Source organism: Orcinus orca, chromosome 16, assembly GCF_937001465.1.
Source record: "Orcinus orca chromosome 16, mOrcOrc1.1, whole genome shotgun sequence".
NCBI lineage: Eukaryota > Metazoa > Chordata > Mammalia > Artiodactyla > Delphinidae > Orcinus > Orcinus orca.
This window is the reverse complement of record NC_064574.1, coordinates 84,949,017-84,970,406: the sequence shown is the minus strand read 5'-3', so window position 1 is coordinate 84,970,406 and position 21,390 is coordinate 84,949,017. Positions and strand designations below refer to the sequence as shown.

Below are 21,390 nucleotides of genomic sequence, written 5' to 3'. Positions count from 1 at the left end.
TTTGTGATTTCTGTCTATTCTTGATCAGTCTGGCTAAGAGTTTATTGATATTTAAAAGAACCAGCTTTTGGATTCATTGATTTCCTCAATTATTGTTTATTTCATTGATTTCTGCTCTTTTTCTTTACTGTTTCTTTCCATAGGTTTAATTTACTCTCATAGATTCTTAAGATAGAAGTTTAGATTCTAATATAAACATCTAAATGCTATAAATTCCCCTCTAACACTTCTGCATCCCCAAATTTTGATATGTTGTGTTTTTCACTTCCATTAAACTGAAAATGCTTTCTAACTTTCCATGTGATTTCCTCTTTAACTCATGGGTTATTTTGAAATGTGCTCCTTAATCTTGAAGTTTTTAGGGATTTTCCACATATCTTTCTGTCGTTAATTTCAAGTTTAATTCTGTTGGGTCATAAAACATACTTTTTGTGATTTCAGTTATTTTTAACTTGTTTAGGTTTGTTTTATATGACATGTATATTTCAAATATGTCCACCTCAGTTAAGTTCCATATGTGCTTGAAAAGAATGTGTAGTATGTTGTTATTGGGTAGATTTCAAAAGAAACATTATGTAGGTCAAGTTACTTGATGATGTGGTTCTTGTAGATCCTTACTGATATTCTTTGTCTACCTCTTTTTTTTTTTAAATAAAGGAGTGTTGAAGTCGCCAACTATACTAATAGATTTGTCTAGTTTTTACTTTCAGTTTTTTCAGTTTTGCCTTTTGTACTTTGAAGCTCTGTTGCACCTGCATTTAGGATTGCTGAGTCTTCTTGGTGAATAGATCACGTCATCATTATATAATATCCCTCTTTATCATTGGTTTTATTCCTTGGTAGGGTATTTACTTTGACTGATATTAATATAACCACTCCAGGTTCATTTTAATTAGCGTTTCATGTATTTTTTTCCATTCTCTTACTTTTAAGCTATTTGTGTCCTAATATTCAAAGTGGGGTTGTTTTAAACACTGTGTAGTTGGGTCTCGCTCTTCATCCAACTGATAATCTCTCTTTTATTGGCTTATACAATAAAATATATTGACAAATATTACATTATATATTTAATGTAACTGTCAATATGATGGGATTAAAACCTGCCGTCTCGCTAATTGTTTTCTATTTGTTTTCTCTCTTATCTTTTTCCTTTTCTCTTCCTTTTGCCTGCCTGCTTTCTGATTCGTTAGATATTTTTAGAATTACATTATTTTTTCTACTCTTGCCTTATCTATATCTCTTTTTCAAATCTGTTTAGTGATTACTCTGGAGTTTAAATATATATATCATTCATTAACTACAATGTATCTTGAAATCCGTTGTGTGAATAATGTGGGGACCTTGTAACAGTATACCTTCAATCCCTTCTTCCCACCTTTTGTGCGATTGTGGTCAGTCATTTTATTCTTACCTATGTTATAAGCCCACAATAAATTGCTACTATTTTTTGAGAGCCAAAATAAGAAAAAAGTACATTACATTTACTTCATTTTAACTATTTCCAGAAGTCATCAATTCTTTGCATAGATCTAAAGTTTTGGTGTCTGATATCATATTCCTTTAACATTTGTCATAGTGCATGCAGGTCTGCCAGTAATGAATTCTCTCAGTTTTTGTCTTTCTGAAAATGTCTCTTTTTTGCTTTCATATTTAGAAGATATTTTCACAGAATGTAGAATTCCGGGGTGATAGATTTTTCTATCAGTACTTTAAAGATATCACCCCATTACCTTCTGGCTCACATAGTTTCTGATGAGAAGGGCTGTTATTCTTGTTTTTGTGTCTTACATGCATTGTACCTTTTTGTGTATCCGCAGCACAGACTTTCTATGTACTCCCTTGCTAGCCCACATTCAGCCTTTAGCAATTCATTAAGGATTTCGCTGAATTTTCCCAATTGTGTGGTGTCCATTGCTCTTTCTCTCGTGCTCTGTCACAGGCGAGCCCATGTTCACATTCCTACTCCTTGGGGAGGTCCGTCTTTTCTTATATTTTAGACACTTGGTTGCCCTGTGACCTCAGCTTCCTTACGGGCTCAAGAAAAGTTCGGACTCTATTGTTTGTTCAGCTTTTTCTCATGCTTAATGGCTGCGATGTTCTTTCCAACTTTCTACAGCCTAGGCAAAGCCATCCCCGTGGCCATTTTTAGTCCACAAATTTTGGATGGGTGCTGAGTGAGAAGTGGGACAGTCTTCTTGGTGACTTACTGAGGGAGGGACCCAGAGATAGCGCAGCCAGAGCAGATGGGAAAAGACAGGTGACCTGGAGCGTGACTGGAGGGGCCTGGATGAATTCTATGTTTTTCACCTCTTCCTAATGAGATGAGCTTCTGAAGAAGAGTGTAACGAAAGGTGTATAGTAATTTTTAACAGGACCATGCTCTGTCCTCACGTGTTTTGTGCCAAGAGACTCTTGTCTTTGTTTCTGTACCTTAAGCCAAAGGGTCCTTTGGGATTCAGTGTCTTTCTTTTGAAACAAGCTCCTGAAGAACCAGGACCTTCGTTTGCATCCTGCAAAAAGTTGCCGTGGCACAGCCAGTGGACTAGTACCCTCTGCAGGGGCCACTGAGGTTATCGTCCTTAAAAAGCTGGCCATGTCACGTCACTGCTGTTTTCCAAGGCTTTTGATTCCCCATTGCCTACCGTATGCACTGTTGCCCACTGCGTTCGGCGTGTGAGGCAATCCCCACAGCGACCTGTCTACTTCTCCGCCCCTCTTACCCCCGGGCCCCATGTCCAGCCATGCTCACTGTTTTCTCGCCATTCACCAGGTTTTTCATGATACCACGCCTTTGCTCACTCCGTTTTCCCAGGTGCGAGTGCCTCTCGCAAGGCCTTTCCCTCCTCAGAGTTCTATCCCAGACCTAGTGCAGGTGTCTTCTGATGTGAGGCCTTCCGTGCTTCCCTAGGGCAGAGGCTCTGCCCTGTGTGTTTTCTAGAGTCGCTTGCCTGTTTCAGTTCTATCAGCCTCCCCTAGAATATGACTTCCTTGAAGACAGGCCACTGGGCAGGTGTATAATTGGGTTCAGTAGCTGTTGAAATCAATAAAAGAAGTGGAAAGTGGAAATTGTTTAAATGATAATTTCTATGGCAGACAAAGAAATTTAGCCTACAGATGAATTAATAACAATACCTATGAAAAAGGATTTTTTTTTTTCATGTGAAGGATAATTGGGCTTGAAACACTGTGACATATAACAGGGAAGGCAGATTTCTGGATGAAAGCTTGCCTTGATCTCAAATATTGGGTAACTGAAAAAAAAAAATCAGAGAACGCTTTTGTTTGCTATGCATCCTGGGATCCCTAGGAAAGGCTCGCCCACGGGGCTCAGGTGATCCGGTCCACTTTTCTGCGTGTGCCTTAAAGAATTCCCCAGCAGAAAATGAGAAGTCGCTCAGTTCTGCTTCTTTGTAACGTCACGATTAGCTTCCCAAAACGTCCATCACCCTCCCCGTTCTCCGCGCTGCGATCGCCGGGGAGTCCTGAGCAGCAGCTAAGCGTCTCTTCTCCCCTCCCCTGTCCCGCGCCTCCTGCCGCGTGTCCTGCTGTCTCCCTCCGCTGCCCTGGAGCAGTGCCGACCTCGCCCCCGCAGAACGTGCAGGTGGAAGCCGTGAACTCCACAACCATCCAGTTCCTGTGGAACCCTCCACCCCAGCAGTTCATCAACGGCATCAACCAGGGCTACAAGGTAGGCGCCTTGGGCCACAGCCTCCGGGCGGCTGCCGTGGTGTGTCACGGTCTTGTGAGGAGTGAGGGGGCTGCCCGCCCGTCATTTCATCAGGAACCCACGGCATCCGGTTACAGAGTGTGTTGACCTCCTGGGGTCACCTTTTATCCAGGGTCTTTTCATCAGCTATACTGGTTCAGAAACTCAAATTATTGGTTATCAGGAGGATGGTGCACGGGAATTCCCTGGCGGTCCAGTGGTTAGGACTCGGTGCTTTCACTGCCGAGGGTGCAGGTTCAGCCCCTGGTGGGGGAACTAAGATCCCGCAAGCCGCGCAGCATGGCCAAAAAACAAAAAGAAAGAAAAAAAGAGGACGGTTCATATAGAACTGAGCAATGTTACGAGAAGAGCCGTCCATTTTCAAATGCCCAGTCGGAGACTTATCCCTGTTGATTGGAATCGGCACGTGTACAAACCACTTCTTCCCGGAAGGGCGTTCTCTCAAAGCGCACTGGGTGCAACTGAGTGATGTTGCTACCAAGTAAGGATAAGTAGGTCCCCCTCTCGCTACTTTAGGGAAAGTTCTGTTTGTAGAACTGGGACCAGCTGACTCGGGGCACCTATCCGGACTGAATTAGAGACAAGAACAGACTCCTATCTGCCCTTCGTCTGAGTACCAGAATATGTTACCTTCAGAGATGTACCTGGATGCAGTTTCCAAAAGTACAGGTTACGTTTCCTTTTAGATCAGCATCTCCTGGCTGGCCTGGGAGACCATCTGAATGTTACCTGCAGCATGTTCGCAAATCTTCTGTGACAGCAGGTGAACTCAGGGAGTATCTTTATAGAGAGTTTGCTTGAAAACTTGGTCGTTTCAGATTCAGAGAGTGTTACTGCCTCAGACACACAGTTCATTGTTTTCCCAATTTTTTTTTCCATTTGGATTCAACTTACTAAAACACTTGGTTTTCACTAGAAAGGCAGACGTAGCTGGAAATTTGTCCTGCCTTTTTTTTCCCCCCAGAGGTATCTACAGTCAGAAGCTCCTTAGAAAGGAAATCATGTCGATCAACGAAGTGGATTCTGCCTTCCTGACTCTCCTGTCAGGTCTTATTGGCAAGACTGGGGTGTTCATTCGATGGCCTGGTTGTCGGCCTAAAATCTATATAAATATGCTCCTTGTTCTGCACAGTGTCCATTTTCAGACCTAATTAACCCTAGAGATGTTTGGTGTCAGAGGAATTAAAAGTCACACTCATACATAATGTTGCCAAAACATTAAACCAACTTCCCTTGGAACGTGTATATGTACTATATTTCTTTAAAAGTATAATGTCTCCTAAAATCCTTTTTAGAAAACTGGTGTCATATGAATTATAAATAATTACCATTGTTCCCATTGAACCAGGGGCTTCTTTTTGAATCAGCAGGTGCCTAACTAGAACAATATTTGTACTGATGTTAGATTGCACTGATGCAGTTGAATAACAGTAATGTCATCATTATTTCTAAATGTTCAAAAATAAATATGTTCTGTAACATGTTTAAGTGAACAGAAGGTGAAGGTTTGAGGAGTGTCCATTTTCCCAATATGAGTTAGAGTAGATATTTTATTTATGTACACATGTATAAAAATATATATAAATATACATATTTGTACTCAATAATCTACGAGATATCTTTTAAACTCAATATTTTTCAGTGAGATTATAAAATGTAGATGTATGGGGTTCCTTAATTACAACTTTGCTTTCTTTGAAGACATTTTTAATTGTGAAATAAAATTCTGGTGCAGACGTGAGGGTGAAGGCATGCAATTAAAAGGATCTCTTTTTCACCCTGTTCCATCCCAGCTTCTGGCGTGGCCAGCCGATGTCCCCGAGGTCGTCACTGTCGTCACCATTGCTCCAGATTTCCATGGAGTCCACCATGGGTACATAACGAACTTGAAGAAGTTTACTGCTTACTTCACATCAGTTCTGTGTTTCACCACTCCGGGGGACGGGCCTCCAAGCCCGCCTCAGCTCATACGGACACATGAAGACAGTGAGTACTCCTTTCCAAGTTCTTATCGATAGCCTTTAGCCAATTGTCAAAGAGGTTTGGGCCACTGTCGTATCCAGCACAGGGGAGGAGCCAGGGTGGGTCTCTAGCAAGCTCCGTGTTCTCAGTGTGTTCACAGTCTGCTCACCCTGGAGAGGTAAGTCATTGAAAGTAGTAATAATGTTTGCAGAGATGGTCTGTGGAGTATGGAAGGAAGCCTGGCTAGAGGAAGGAGCTGTGAGGACAAGAGGGACAGTCCAGTCCCAGCTGTACAGTCAGCCTTTGGTCTTGTCTTGCTAGACTTCTCTTCACTCAGATTTCAACTTCCAATCCCCTTACCTTCTTCTTGAATCTCCCCTTAAAGCCTCCCAGCCCATGTCTTCCCCGACCTTCCCCAGGGGAATCTCACCTGCGCCCCTCTAAGACCCTGGACTTTCCATTGTCTCCAGCTGGTCAATTCAGATCAGCTGTTTCTCTGCTCCTAGGCCAACTGACGCTTCTGGAAAACATTTTCTGAGAAAATGATCACAGATGTGCATAAAGATTTATATACAATGAGGTTAGTTACAATTATTAGTAATTGAAAAAAAAATGAAAAACATTCAAATGTTCCAAAGGGGGATAATTGAAAACCTATGGAATGGCAATATACTAAATATTTTGTAGTTATTAAAAAGAAGTTTTGCGAGGAAACGGTCTTGATCTCATGTTACATGGTAAAAAAAAAAAACCAGTATACAAAACTATATGAGTTACAAATTTTATACAAATACACTTGTATAAGACCATATTAGCTGAGAAAAGACCTTGAAGGAAATATATCACAATTCCGACAGTTGTTATCTCCATGTGACACGATTATGGGTATCTTTTACTATTTTCTTCTTATTTCTCTGCATATTCTCTTTGCTACAATGAGTATGTACTCTTTTATAAGGAGAATTAAAACTTAAATAAGTTTAAAAAGGCTGCCACTTGTCTCTCCTCCAGCTTCCTCCTCTCCCATCTCAGCTGGGCTCTGGGTGTGGTCTGACCTTCTGTACTTATCTCTGCTCGGTGCTGTCATCCACTGCTCCGCTCTGCCCTGCCCCCTGAGACCCAGCTTCACTGTCCTCCCAGCAATGACACTTGCAGAGGTCAAGGCCGTGCAAGTTGAGCTTCCTCGCTTCCCCCACTTCCACCTGAGTTTCCCTATGTTCTCACTGTGCCAACTCCCTGACCGTGCTGCCCGCTGAGTCACCCAGCTCTCAGTATAAACGATTACTCTGCCTCCTAACCTCTCCCACTCCCCATAACCCCTAGCCACCTGGCTTTCACTCCACTACTCTGCTGTAACCGCCTTGAATTGACTCAAGGTCTGTGTCAAATTAGTGACACAGGAAGAATAGAAATGGATTTCTTGACCCTCTGAGACCACTGATATTCCTCCCATTAAAAAGATGAAAAGTAACTCTGCCACTATTAACTGATCCCTGATGTTCTTTCCATACTCTGACTTTGATCTGCTATCTGCTTTTTCTTTAACTGAAATTTTATTGAGATAGTTATAGATTCACATGAACTTGTAAGAAATAATACTAAGATCCCATGTACACTTTGCCCAGTTTCCATCAATGGTAACACTTGCAAAAGTATAGTACATCACAACCAGGATATCTACATTGATGCAACCCATCGATCCAATTTAGAGCTCTGCAGTTTTACTTGTTCTCGTGTGTGTGTGCACGCGCGCATGCGCGCATGTGTGTTTAGTTCTATGCAACTTATCACATGTATAGATTTGTGTATCTACCATCACAATCAAGATACTGCATGGTTCCAATACCACAAAGATTCTTCTTTTATAGACATATCCATGTCCTTCCCTTTCTTCCTTTCTCATCTATATGTCCTTTATTTCTTTTTCTTGCCATATTGCAATGACTAGAATTTCTAGTACTATGTTGAATAAGAGTGGTGAGAGCAGACATTCTTTCCTTGTTCTTGATCTTAGAGAGAAAACATTTGGTCTTCCACTGTTAAGTATCATATTTCTCATAGCTGTTCTTTATCAAGTTGAGGTAATATTAACTTGCTGAGAGTTTTTGTCATGAATAAATGTTGAATTTTTTCAACTGCTTTTACAGCATCAATTGATATGACCATATGATTTTTCTTTTTAGTTTGTTAATTGATAAGGTGGATTGATTTTCAAATGTTGAACCAACCTTGCATGCTTGGAATAAATCCCACTTGGTCATGGTGTATAATTATTGTTCATGTTGTGGGATTCAGTTTGCTAATACCTTATGGAAGATGTTTTACATCTAAGTTCATGAGAGATATTGGTCTGAAATTTTACTTTACTGTATTTATTGTCTTTGTCCGGTTTTGGTATCAGCATAATACTGGCCTCATAAAATAAGTTCGTACTCTTCTGTTTTCTGGAAGAGATTGTGTAAAATTGGTATTCATTCTTCTTTAAATATTTGGTAGAAGTTTTCAGTGAAGTCCTCTGTTCCTGGAGAGTTCTTTTTTGGGAGTTTTTAAGTTATAACTTCAGATTCTTTAATGGTTACAGTACTTCTCAGTCGTCTGTTTCATTTTGGTAGTGTGTGATTTTCAAGGAATCAATCCACAAAGTTGTTGAATTTCTGAGTGTAAAGTTGTTGGTAGTACTTCCTTATTGTTTTCCTAGTGGCTGCAAAATATGTAGTCATATTCCCTATTTCATTCTTTCTTCTGTTTTTTTGTGGAGGTTTTTGGTCATTCTTCCTAGAAATTTATCAATTTCATTGATTTTTTTTTGAAGAACCGCTATCTTGTTTCATTAACTTTTCTCTATTGTTTTCTTATTTTCAATTTCATGGATTTCTGCTCTTATATTTCCTTCTGCTTGATTTGGTTTATTTTGCTTTTCTGTTTTTAATTTCTTGGGGTAAGCACTTAGGTGATTGATTTGAGGTCTGTCCTCATTTCTGATGTCAGCATTTAGTGTTATAAATTTTCCTCTTCACACTGCTCTAGTTGCATCCCACATATTTTGGTACGTTCTGTTTCATCTTCACTGAGCTCTATACATTTTTATTTCCTCTGAGGCTTCCTCTTCGACCCATGGATTATTTAGAAGTGTGGCATTTAATTTCCATGTGTTGGAGATGTTCCTGCTGTCTTTCTGCCTTTGACTTCTAGCTTGGCTCCATTACAGTCAAAGAACACACTTTGCATAATTTCACTTCTTTTAAATTTATTGAGGTTTGTCTTATGGCCCAGAACATGATCAGTCTCAGTTAAGGTTTCATGAGTTCTTGAAAATATAATGTGTATTCTGCTTTGGAATCTGCCTTATAATTATAAACTTTCTATAGCCCTCATCAGATTTTAGGATTAAAAGAGACAGTTGGTCAGGTGTAGCCTTCTCTTTTTTCAAAAAAAAATATTAAGGCTACCTCATCAAGCTCTGTGTGTACTGGGCCTGTCATAATTACAGGGGATTCATTCATCCATCTGTCCAACATACAAATGTGTATACGTACTTCCATTCCGAGGTTTGTAGAATCCTATCATGTGAGAGGTAGCCAGCTGCGTGTTGAAGGGGGAGCAGAGATGAGTAAGCACCGCCTCTGCCTTCAGAGCTCCCAGCCTAATCAGATCTGAGGTGGACAGGACTGAGGTCAGTGCCACTGAGGAAGGAGGTCGTTAGCAGTGGCTGTGGCAGCCCAGGGAGGTGTGACAGAAAATACCTGGGGGAGCCAGGTCAGTCTTGTGGAGGAGCTGAGAACCGAGGTCAGCCCTGACGGATGAGTTTTGATGCCGAGAATGGTTGAGAAGAAACAGAACCCGTAAAGGCGAAGGGAGTAGAAGAGAGTGTGAGAGGGTATGAGGCATTCAGCTCAGCTTCAGTGTAGCCTGGGGGGTGGGGGTGACCCTAGAGAACAAGGTGGGAGCCGACCCAGGAGAGTCTCAACTGCTAAGTTAAGACGCTGGGACAGAGATAGTCTAGGCATTGGGGAACCACAGAGGGATTTCCCTTAGGGCTGTGACTTGAGTGTTTCAACAGCTCTGTCTGGAGGTTTTGTGATGATGGGCTAGAGAGAAAGGTGATGCAATCTGGGAAGAAGGCAAGTACTTATGTGCACCTCTACACCAGCGGTGGAGCCAGCAGCAGGGGAGACGCTAGAGGCATGTCACAGAGAACTGGGGGCTGGTCAGACTTAGGGGGTGGGAAGAAGGGGTTCTGCAGATCACTCCACATACTTCAGCGTAGGTGACGGGGCAGATGGTGATTCCCGTGACTGAAAGGAGGGAAACAGGTCCAGGGTTAGGACGCTGGGTTTGGTCGGATCACACTCACATGGAGGCAGGTGTGGCCAGTGGGCAGCAGAGAGTCTGAAGCCGTAGGTTTGGGAGTTCTAGCAATTAGCGATCATGACCTTATTTTCCAAGGAAAATAATTGAGGGAATATAATTGAGCCCGTGGTCTAACCGCAGATGGAAATATCTGATATCAGTGCCATTCCACCTAAGCGGATGCAGTCGCTTTGGGAATCAGGTGGGTGTAAGAGGAACGGGAGGCTCCCTGGGCGCTGGCACTGTCGTGTGAGGGGAGGCTGGTCTGGGGACAGTGCAGGGGGTGGCGAGCAGAGGGGCTTCTGGAAGAAGAAGGGACGTTCTGCTTGCTCGGAGGCTCCGTGCTCCACTCCTCTGTGGGAAAACACAGCCTAACAGCTTTACGTTTGCAAGCGGGGTGGGAGGGGAGAGTCCCCATAACTAAGGAAGGTGGTGGTGAACTCTAGGAGCGGCTGTCAAGCACCCCTCACGGCCCTTCATCATTTGGACGTTTTCCTCTAGTTCATGATTGAAAGAAGAGGCCAGGGCCGCATCTCAGCAACAACCACGGCCAGGTCCAACCGGATGTCAGGTTTTACTTCCCAGAGGACATTTGTTAAAAATAAAAAGTGGCAAAAAGCAGAGAACTTCTTCAGATACATGAGAGAAGACTCCTGGCTGAATTCTTTACTAAAAAAGCCCTATTGTTGCCGGTTAAACAGACAGACACTGACTACGGGGAAACATCTCACAGTGCTGTGCAGCCAGGAAACAGAGCCTTAAGGGCCGCCAGGCCCGCCGTTCGTAAGGAAGAGAGAAATCAGGAATGTCCTGGGAATTGAGAAAAATGGCAGTGACGTCATCTTTTTAGAATTTTCTAACTGAACCACCATTTTTTTGATAGGCAGGGAGCCTGTTCATCCTACTTGGAAAGATAGAGCATCCTTGTAAGTAGGGACGATCTCACTGAAACGGGGGAGGTAGGGCTGCTGTCAGCTCTTGGGGGGGGCGTGGCCTTTAAAAGAGGACTTGGGACTCTGGGCGCTGGAGGAATGGCCGCCATCGCTCTGTAGTGACGGCGCGGACGGCGCCATGGTTAGCCCCACGTCCAGCTGGCCCCCTTCTCCAACGCTCTGATGAAATAAGAACTTGGGGCCAGGGTGTGTGGAGTGGGAAGCTCAGTAGAGAGGAAACAATATAAACTTAAGCCTGGACATTGCCAGCTGGTTCCAGCAGAGCTAGAGGACAGGACTGTTTGGGCAGGAATCCAGGAAGCAGAAACACTGAGAATAGAAAAGGAACCAAAAGCTTTCTTTGCTGCTCTATCGATTGAAAAAAGAACAAGTCAGTTCAAAAATCCGTCAGACCGTCTTTCTGGAAACTCACAGTTGGGGGAGGATGAGATGGTCCTGACAGCCGTTCTCCTTTACCACGTTCCACACTCAGAGAGTGAAATGTGGGCTTCCCCGGTGGCGCGGTGGTCAGGAATCCGCCTGCCATGCAGGGGACACGGGTTCGAGCGCCGGCCCGGGAAGATCCCACGTGCTGCGGAGCAACCAAGCCCGTGCGCCACAAGTACTGAGCCCGCGGACGGCCCTGCGGTCCCCCCAGAGCAAGCAGGAGGCCCCCGTGCCAGGCCCAGCTCTGGGCTTGGTGGGTGCATCCTCGGGCAGTTGCTTCACTGCCCTGGGCCTGGCGTTGAATTTTACGGCCACAAAGCCGGGGAGGGATCCGAGCAGATTCGTAATGTCCCTCCGGCTCTGAGAATCCGTGATCTTGGATCTGTTGAACTCCTGTTGTGGCCTCTCAGGCCTTTTCTCTCTGGTGTTCTTCAAAGTGACAGCAAGTTCATCTTAGAAATGACTTTATATTCTGATGGTACGATAACTGACAACTAGTAACGATAGCAGCCAACGTCCATCAGCATTTCTGTGGTGTCAGGACACGCTAAGCGCTTCCGTGTTTTATGCCATTCCTTCTCACGATTACCTTGCGGAGTGAGTCATTTTTATTTTCCCCATTTCACAGATGAGCAAACTAAGGCTTAGAGAGCTTAAGTAATGCACAGCCAGCAAGCAGAGGGGCCAGGCTTGAACCCCACTGAGCCCAGCGTTAAATCGCAGCTCCGCCACTCTGCCCTCCTGCACTAGGAGGGGCTACAGTCAGGGAAACTCCAGGGAAACATGCCGTTTTGCTGGAAATTTCTCGCGCCCGCCCTGCCCCTGGGGCCCCTGGGGAGAGTGAGTAAGGGTTGCGGCCTGGAATTCTGGATCAGGTCGGCAGGCATCGCCCTGCAGCCAGGTGTGGCCGGGACTGCCTCTGGGCCAGGGCTCCGGGCTCTGTCCCCACACAAGCCAGACACATGACACGGCTGCAAAGGCCTCTGGGGATGCCGGTGCACGCGGTTGCTTTCAGGATCCAGCCACCTGGTTGTTCCAATTAGATCAGATCAGGAGAAAGACAGAGAAGGGATTGTGTCTGCCTCTCCTGCTGCCGGTCTCTGCAGTTCTTGGTGAGGCCGGGATGAGGCCGAGTGAAATAATTTATGTGACCATAGCCGGGTCACCTCCAACACCTCGGACTCCCTGTCCCTTCTGGGTTTTCTCTGACATTTCCTGCGGGCTCTGGCCCAGCTCCCTGCCCCCTTCCACAGTGAGAACGTTCCACACAAATCTGACCAGAGAGTATTGGGCTGTCTTGCTAACAGACGTCTTTGTGTTTAATTGCTAGAACCCGGAGCTGTGGGACACCTGAGTTTCACGGAGATCCTGGACACGTCTCTGAAGGTCAGCTGGCAGGAGCCCCTGGAGAAAAACGGCATCGTTACAGGTAAGGGTCTCAGTCTTCAGGTAGTGGAGGAACACGTTTGCCCCAACACGGAGCGATGGACCCAGCCCCAGGCAGCGCGGCTGGCAGCGCACGGGTGCCTGCGGCCCCTGCAGGGTGACTAGCCGCAGGGCGGAGGGCAGAGGGCTCGCTCGCCATCCCCCAGGCGGTGCCCTTTCCCGCCTGGGCTGCAGCCTCAGAGTTTGGAGATTGGCCTCCGCGCCTTATCTGAACAAGCCTCTAGCGCCTCTGGTCAGCAGGAATCCGTGTTTCTGGTGCGTCCTCTCGTGGGCCTTTCTCTCCCTTAGTTCTCAGGGCAACTCGGTGAGGCGACTGCTGAGATTACGACTGTTTACAGCTGAGGAGGCTGAGGCCAGGCGGGCGGGGTGACCTTTCCTCGGCGGCTGTGCCCTGGGCGCCCGCCGCGTGGCGGCCCCGGTGCCCCGGCCTGCGAGTGGCCGGGCCACGCCCCCGGTGCCAGTGCCAGGCCGCCGGCCCCTCGGGACCCTCGGGGGACCTCAGGGTGAGCCGCGCCCGGGGACCCAGGGGCGCGGGGCTGGGCACCGGCCGCCTCTCCTCTCCTGCGGCGGGGTCTCTGGGGAACATCTCATCTCTGTAGGGCTTTTAATGATTTTATGTTGTAGAAGAGGTTTCTGAGAAACCTCTCAGGTTCAAGCTGAATTTAAAGCCTAGTTTGGGGGAAAAGAATCGCAGACTTGATAAAATCCGCATGGGCTTCGGCCTCAGGGGAGGCTGGGGAGGACCGTGTTCCAGCAGGTTCAGGGCTCCCCTCGCACACCCCTTCCCCCCTCCCCACGCACGGGCATCGAAACACCCTCACGGGGCTGCGGGCGAGCCCCGGGGGCTGCCTGGCGTGATCTGCCCCGGGCGGCCCTTTCCATTCAGTAGACAGCACTTGAACCGTCCCGCCAGCCACGAAGCGTTCTCACAGCGCAGGCCCCACCGCTCTGGCAGCCCTTCCTGGGGACCTCACGTCCGTCCGCTGGTGACCCCTCGGGAGCCGGAGCTGTGCCCGCCCCTCAGCGACTGGCCAGGTGGTCCAGCCGACCACCAATGCCCCTGGGGTCCCTCGTGAGCCCCGTGGCCCAGGAAGCATGCTCACGCCGGCTGTGTGGTCAAGAAAACTGTCCGGGAGTGAGCCGTGTGGACCAGGGGCGGTCGGCTGTCCCCGGCCTGGCCACAGGGTCAGAGTCCCCTTCCTCCCACCCTGTGTGCTGGGTGGCAGCACCACCTGTGGGCATCTCCCGCGTGCAGGCCCCCTTAGCGTTCCGGCTCTTGTTTACTTTCCGAACGACCAGGCAAGGCGCGTCTCCTAACCCCGTCTGAGACCTTGAGCGATGATGTCCCAGGGTCACGCGGCCAGCAGGTGGCCAAGCCAGGACAGGGGTGCCGCGTCCTCTCCTCCACGTCATCAACGCCTGGACGCGGGTTTGACCCGCGCTGCTCACCCCAGCCCAAAGCGTCCCTGTCTCGGGTCCTTGCTCTCGGTGACTCGCTGGGTCCCTCGCCACGCCGCAGGCCAGAGAAACACCCGGCAGTTCTGCTTGCCAGGTGGTCAGGTGCACACAACTTAGTAAGTATTTCTATCCTAGCTCCTTAATAGCCGTTTGAAAAGAGAAGACACATTAATTGAAAGAAAAGAATATTTGCATTTCCTTCTCAAATAACCAGTTAGTTCCTGATGGGACGTGTGCGCCCCCAGGTCCTGCCCAGCTTCTCCAACTTGGAATCAGAGTGGACCTGCCTGCCGAAGCTCCTGTTCCACGTCGGTTTTCACGTTGTTCCTGTGTCCTTATCACAGCAACCACCAAAAACTCAGCTTTGCAAACACAGGGTGCGTCCAAAGGAGTGCGGCGCGCTCTGATCCTGAACTGTGGCTCGCTCGAGCTGGAGGGCTGCGGGGGCCCCCAGACACGGGCAGGGGGCAGCACCACTCTCCCTGCAGTGCCCCGGGGACCGTGTTCCTACACGAAACTCCCCCTTTCTCTCCCGTTACTCAGGAAACCTCCCAGCGTCAGCCCCGCCCACTGCTTACCTGGACTCGACCAGACCCCCTCACAGAGTGGAGTCCTCGGGTCCAGATGGTACCTGAGAACTGGCGCCGCCTCTAGCCCTCACTGTTAAATGAAGTAAATTTACGAATCTAGTTCTGCCCTCGAGAAGCTGATGTTTTGAAATACCCACTTTAAATAATGTTAAGTCCAGGAATGGGGAAAAGTCACTATTGAAACTGGACCTCAAAACCCCACTCTGTTGCACGTTCTGAGGTCTTCGTAGTAGAGGACTGCAGTGCTGAGTACGTAATGAAGAAGCCCTCCTGTGGCCAGGAGCGGAAGGAATTAAACCAGGCGGGTGCAGGGGCGGAGGAGGGAGGTTGCAGACAGCAGGATGTCACTTTAAGGTACACAAAGGGAGGAAAAACAGACTAGTGAGAGGGAAGGCAAACCCAGAAGCAAACGCTTAGCAGGAGGCCCTACCACCTGGAAGAAAAAGGCCTTCGAGCTCAGGCCCCTCGGGGACCATCTGTGGCTGAATTAGAGCCGTACCTACTGCTGATTTCAGAGGGGGCTGAGGTGGGGAGAGGCAGACCATTCGCCTCCGTCAGCTCAGGCTTCAGGGTTCACCTAAGTGTGCTGCGTTTCAGAAATCCGGCCAGGACCCCTTGGTGGACGCACTCCCCAGCGGCAGGCAGGCCTCGCCCCCTTACAGACACATCCTCAGCCCCACCCTGCCCTTGGGGAGCACCGAGGTCTCCCCTCCAGTTTCCAGTCTTGAAGGAGCCCCCCGGGCGTCATCACCCGAGGGGAGCAGACATCCCCAGGCTGAGCGGCGGGCACCAGTACTCCCGATGGGTGGTCCCCCGTCACGCCAGCTAATAGAGCTTAACGAACCCAATTTCGTGTTTTATTAAACAAATACCTGTAGTTACCGGCAGCAGCCATTGTTTATTGTGGAACTCGGCCTTCGCAGCGCCGGCTGTTCAGAGCTGGGTCGCGCTGCCCCTGGGCTGGGAGCGAGTACGCGGTGGCAGCTCTGAGGGTCTGGGCCGGAGCTGCAGGCAGACGCTCCGCTCTCCTGTCTCGGGGCCGCGTTGTCCCACCACGTCTGGCCTGTGCCGTCGCCTTTCCCGCCCACCCTGTACGATGGGCTGCGGGGGAAGAGGGCCTCCCCAGAGGGGGGAGCCCGGCGGTGGTCACCTGCCAGGGACCCCTGCCCTCCGTGGGGCTCTCCCTGCCCTGGACGCTCTGCCCGGACACGCAGGGCGGCGCTCCCCAGGTTGACTGGGTTTCCCGTGGGGCACGCCGGCAGCACCCCAGAGGCCTTTTCCAGGCTGGAGGGAGAGAATTTTACCAAGTATAGCAAAAGAAAAACCGTGTTTGTGGGCAGACCTGGCCTCCAAAAGCCCCTTTCAGGAAACGTCCGCAGGGGACCAGCGACCGTCCCTCTGCGCCCGAGGCCGTTAGAGCAGCTGCCGGCAGCATGACGTCGGTCCCGCGTGCGGCCGCTCTGTGTGCAGACGGCCCTCGGGAAACTGGGTGCCGGGAGCTCCCCGTGCTGCCGGAAGGAGAGGCGAGCGGCAGGGCCGCCGGGCTCGCACGCGAATTGCCCACGAGCGCTCCCTGTGAATTCCAGCGTCCTCCTGTCTCCCTGCGTGAGCTCTGGTCTGTGAGGGCCGGGATGCAGGCAGACAGCCTGGGGTTGGATGCACTGCCCTCTCGCAGAGAGTTCACGCGGATCCACGCAGAATTAGTTCTGAAGCTCCTCCGGTCGCTAGTCTCAGTTGGGCAGCTGTTTGGAGCAGGTAGGGCGCCAGCTGGAGGCCCGGCCCCTGGCTGGGGGGCCCCTGTTCCTGCACCGGAGCCAGAGGGACACTCACGGCCAGGACGGCCCGCTCGGGGCCTTGCCCACCGCACGCCCCCGCTTGGTCCCTCTGTGCGCGGCCTCCAGGCCAGCTCCCTCTCTGTGCTGGTGTTTGTCACACCCTCTCCTGAGCACACGGGCGTCTTCAGTCATCCGTTTGGTGGTGTTTGTAGCCATGACGGCAGCACACTGGAGTGTCAGTTTTGATGCCAGGAGATCCTAGTAATTCTCTTCTGCTAAAGGTGTTGTAATTGCTGTGCTTGGGCTCCAGGTTGCCGTGCAGAACAGAAGGCTATATTTTAGGAAATTTTGATGAAGAACAGCTTTTAAACAAATAAAATTGTCCGACAGACAAGGTTGTGACATTAACAACATACATGACGGCAAGCGTGTATGACAACATAACGACAGCCTTCCCCTCCTGTGCGTTCAGGGAAGACCCCGAGTGTCGTCACTCCATGTAGAGATTTATCAGGCTAACCTACCAAGGCCGGGGCTGGTTTCCAGGTTTGCCTGTGCACGTCAAGACTTCCGAGGGCAGGTCGTGTGGAAGGAGGCTCCGTGGAGGGTGAAGAGCCTGGGCCGCTTCCAGCCAGTCCAGGAACCTCTGGTGGCACAGGCTTGCTCCTTTGTAAGGTAGGGGTCGTGATGGTCCAGCCTCAGGGCTCTGGCACGAGGTTGAGCGAATTAATGCAGGTGAAGTGCTCAGAGCATCACAGGAACATCATAAATACTCTGTGGATTTGAAGTTATTAATCCTCACTGCCCTGAAGGTTTCTCTTTTTTCAATTGTACAATCAGTTCCAAAAATCTGAACTGGCCAAAAAGACAGAACGGGCTGATGTTAGGGCATCGTGGTGTTCGTGCCGGCCCACTGAGAATGCGGGAAGCCAGAGGTCAGGATGGTCCCCGGGAGGAGGGAGGTTCTAAGGTCCGGAGTCGGCAGATGGTGAGTGGTTGGCCCCCTGAGAGGCCGCTGGAGCCGCGGGCCTAGTGGTCCCCACGGGCCAGGAACGCAGCTAGGGGCTTCCGACGTGTGGCAGGGAGCCCTGCTCCCTCCACTGCCGGGTGCCCCGTCTGCCCCACCCTAGCACAGGAGCCCCCCAGCACACAGAGGTCGTCAGGCTGTGGGACAGCAGACAGGCAGCGGCTTCTGACATTAAAATTTTATTGTTTTCAAAACACTGAGGTCCCGGGACGCTCTCCTCTAAATTCTTGTTTACCTGCGAGTGAGAGTTTCTCACTCTGTTTATTGCTTTCATCAGAGGGAGAGGAACGAGAAGACGCCTCCCAGTGCCCCTGTCTCCCCAGTTTATCGGCCGGGAAGACGGAAGAACAGGCGTTTTCAGCGCTCTGCCTTTGGCCCCAGGAGCGCCCTCCATCTCCACCTCCCTCTTCAGGAGACACTCTTAAATGTTCTCTAATCACAGAAGCCCCCTCTAAGGGCGCTGACCCAGGGGCTGGCAGGGTCTTTTTTCTCTGAGCCCCAAACTGCAATGGCTGGATAAATTGTGATCATGAGGCCCCGCCGGACGATCCGAGTGCAGAGGAGACCAGATGTCGCTCGGAAAACAGGCTCGAAGGGGAAGGCAGAGCTGGAAGCGACACTCGTGCCCTGGGGGAGAGAAACTTCAAGGCAAAAAGTGTTTTCTCAATCATTTTGTAAAGGGAAAAGTGGCAGTGTTTCCACAAGTTAGTTGCAAGCCAGGAGCAAGCTGCTGATTTAGGGACCGTGTAGTGAAAATATCAGCTTCTAAAGATGGAAATGCGGATGAAGCTCGTCTATCATTTGACAAGAGAAGCTTGCACCGAGCACCGCAGGCTGCCAGCCAGCCCTCAGCCCCCTCCGTCCACGCGCCGGGCACCGAGCTCGCCGAGATCCCAGCCCCGTCCTCCTGCCGCCCCTGTGGATCCAGCGGCCGGATGGAGGGGCCCGGCCCGGGGTCTCGTTTCCGGGGGCTGTGGACTCGCAGTGGACTTCAGTGGGCCCGGCCGAGCTCCCGGCTCTTGCTCAGATTCTCCGAGATAAACGGGTGGCCCAGCCTCTGTCCCCGGGACCCGGACTCACCCTGTGCCCTCACTTGTTTTCCAGGCTACCAGATCTCCTGGGAGGTGTACGGGAAGAGCGACTCGCGGATGGAGCGCACTCTCAACAGCTCGACGCACGAGTATAAGATCCACGGGCTGTCCTCTCTCACCACCTACACCATCGACGTGGCGGCCCTCACCGCCGTGGGCGCTGGCCTGGCCACCTCGTCCACTATCTCTTCCGGGGTGCCCCCAGGTCAGTGCGCTCGGGCCCTGGCGTCCCCGCTGCCGCGTTTCCCTGGGCCGTTTCTCACGCTCGGAGTTGATGGGCATCTTTTGTGCAGAAGTCCCTGGGGGCCTTTAAAAGAGGGGTGTCAGCTCCTGGCTCGGATGGCCGGGGGTCAATGAACGTTACACTTAAGACCAGGAAGCACAAAACTGCATTCACGCAACAAAAGAGTGAAAATGTGGGTTTGAGGGAAGGAGTGAGGAGAAGGTAGGTGGCGGGAAAAGGCATGGGAGGAGGGGAGCGAGGAAGGGGCGTGAAGGGTGAAGAGTCTGTCCACACACAGCAGGGCCGAGGGGACCCTGCTCGCGGGGCTTTCTGGAAGTCAGAGTCTCCTCCTAAACGTTCACCCTCATCCAGCTTTGGAAATTGCACTCAACTTTTTCTCTCCACAGTTTATGTTTAAAATGAAAGTGTTTTTCCAAGGAATTTACAAAATACGTGTGGGTGTGAGAGGATGTCATGGGGCCATCCGTTCAGTCCTGTAATTAAAGCCAGAAGTCTCTTGCTCTTTGAAAAGGTCAGTTGGCCTCGTTTTGGTCTTTGAGAAAAAAGCACAACGGCTTTGCTCATCAGGCCCGGAAAGGCTGAAGCCGGCATTTACCCCCATCGCACCCTCCACGCCCAGTTAGGGTTTTGTAACCTAATTATTTTCTTGGAAGCGTGGCACACCACACGGGACCCGAAGAGAATACAAAACAAATAAACTGTATACAGTTTTTAGAACTCCCCAGAGGAATAACCGCCTCTCCGCACAGGGACTGTGTTTCGGGAGAAGCCGTGGGGTTGTAGAGAAGGAGGGAGTGTATCCTGTCCTCTGAGCGCTGTGACCCCACGGGGCCCTTTCTACCTTCCTGGCCGTCTGGGGAGCCTGGAGCCCGCAGCGTCCCGGAGCAAGGCTTCCTGTCTACTGACAAGCAGTCACCACTGCCCTCCCTCGCAGGCAGTGATGCTTCCAGCGCTGTGCAGAGCATCAGATGAGGGCCTCCCCCGATCAGTGCTGGCTCCACTCCCGCATGGCCGACTCCCGGGTCTGGGGTGAGGCTGCAGAGCCTGCAGTGGAACAAGCCCCAGGTGGCACCCACACTGCTGGTCGGGGGCCACACCTGAGGCAATCCGATGTTTTTTAAAGATATTTTCAAAATACACGTATCCTTTCTTAAGAAAGAAGTCCTTGGCTTCCAGAGAGATGCAGTTATTCTGCGTAAACAGCCAGCTGCCAAGCACACATTTAAAATGTTGTTAGTGCTTAATAACCAGTGACGAGGAGATGACGACGGCGCGTGATTTCATCTGTTAGACACGGCTGACGTACAGCGGCCGGGGTAACGCTGGGGGCACGTCCCTGTGCGTGACCAGGTTGTTCCCTAGACGGCTTGGACACCGTCCAACCGGGGCTGGGAAGTGGGCGAGCTGACCTCACCTCCGCCCCCAGCGTGACCGTGACCAGCTCTGCCCTGGACGCAGAGAAGCGCTGGAGGGGACATGGGCCCGGCTGTGCCGAGTGAACCTGATACCCAGGCTCGGGGGAGGCCGCGGGGCTGCTGTTGCTTCCCTGACGGTTCGGGTCACCTGTAGCCGGGGGTCCACCCTGGGGCAGGCCGAGCAAAATCACGTGATGACGATCCCTTTGGGGGCTGTGTTCCGTTTGCCGCGCTTAAAGTTTACAACCATCAACGACTGAAGAACCAGCTAAAGAATCCAGAGAGCGGAGAAGTATGCAAAAAAGAGTCACTTGTCCTTCGATTTAAATATTTTCCTCTTCAAATTCATTAGACGTGATGTGGAAAGGACCCTCGAGAGCCTAGCGACGCTGCCTGTGCAAATACTGAACTGATCACCAAAGAGGTCTTATTGTCCCTGTGCGAGACCTGGTCTTAAATACCCCAAACACGGGCGAGTTCAGAAGCTGTTCCTCAGATACGGCGCGGCCTGAGAGCCTTTCTCCTGCTCCCATTGCATCTTTTTCGCTTTCATTTCATCCTGCTGTCTTTCTCTAGAGTTTTTGCATCGCCCAGTAACGTAAGAGCTCTCATTTTGAACTCACAGTATCTCACTTCTGAGTGGGACGGGCTCCTTGTGGGGAGTGGGCAACCCGCCTGTGTTCAGCAAGGAGGCTTAGCCGCAGGCAGCCTGAGACGGGGGAGCCTCGTGCAGAGCCCACCCGCCCCTCGTTTAGCTGCCAGAGCAACCGAGCACCGGCAGAGCGGGAAGAGTTCTGCGCTCTCACCTGAATCCAGTTGTCTTGGAAACCAGAGCCAGGAAGCCTACGGCTCAGGACCTGCACACCTCCCCACGTCAAGCTGCCTGGAGACGCACGGGGTGCACGCTCCCCCCGCCTCTTTCGAAG

General features: G+C 50.3%; 1 protein-coding gene across 1 annotated transcript in view; it reads left to right on the top strand.

Moving 5' to 3' along the window:
• Positions 1–21,390, top strand: part of SDK1 (sidekick cell adhesion molecule 1) — an 826,099-nt gene that overhangs the window by 674,035 nt on the left and 130,674 nt on the right. The window contains exons 18-21 of the mRNA XM_049699672.1: positions 3,573–3,688; positions 5,521–5,713; positions 12,749–12,847; positions 18,819–19,010. Of these exons, the coding sequence (XP_049555629.1) occupies positions 3,573–3,688; positions 5,521–5,713; positions 12,749–12,847; positions 18,819–19,010 (600 nt within the window). The remainder of the gene's footprint in view (positions 1–3,572; positions 3,689–5,520; positions 5,714–12,748; positions 12,848–18,818; positions 19,011–21,390) is intronic.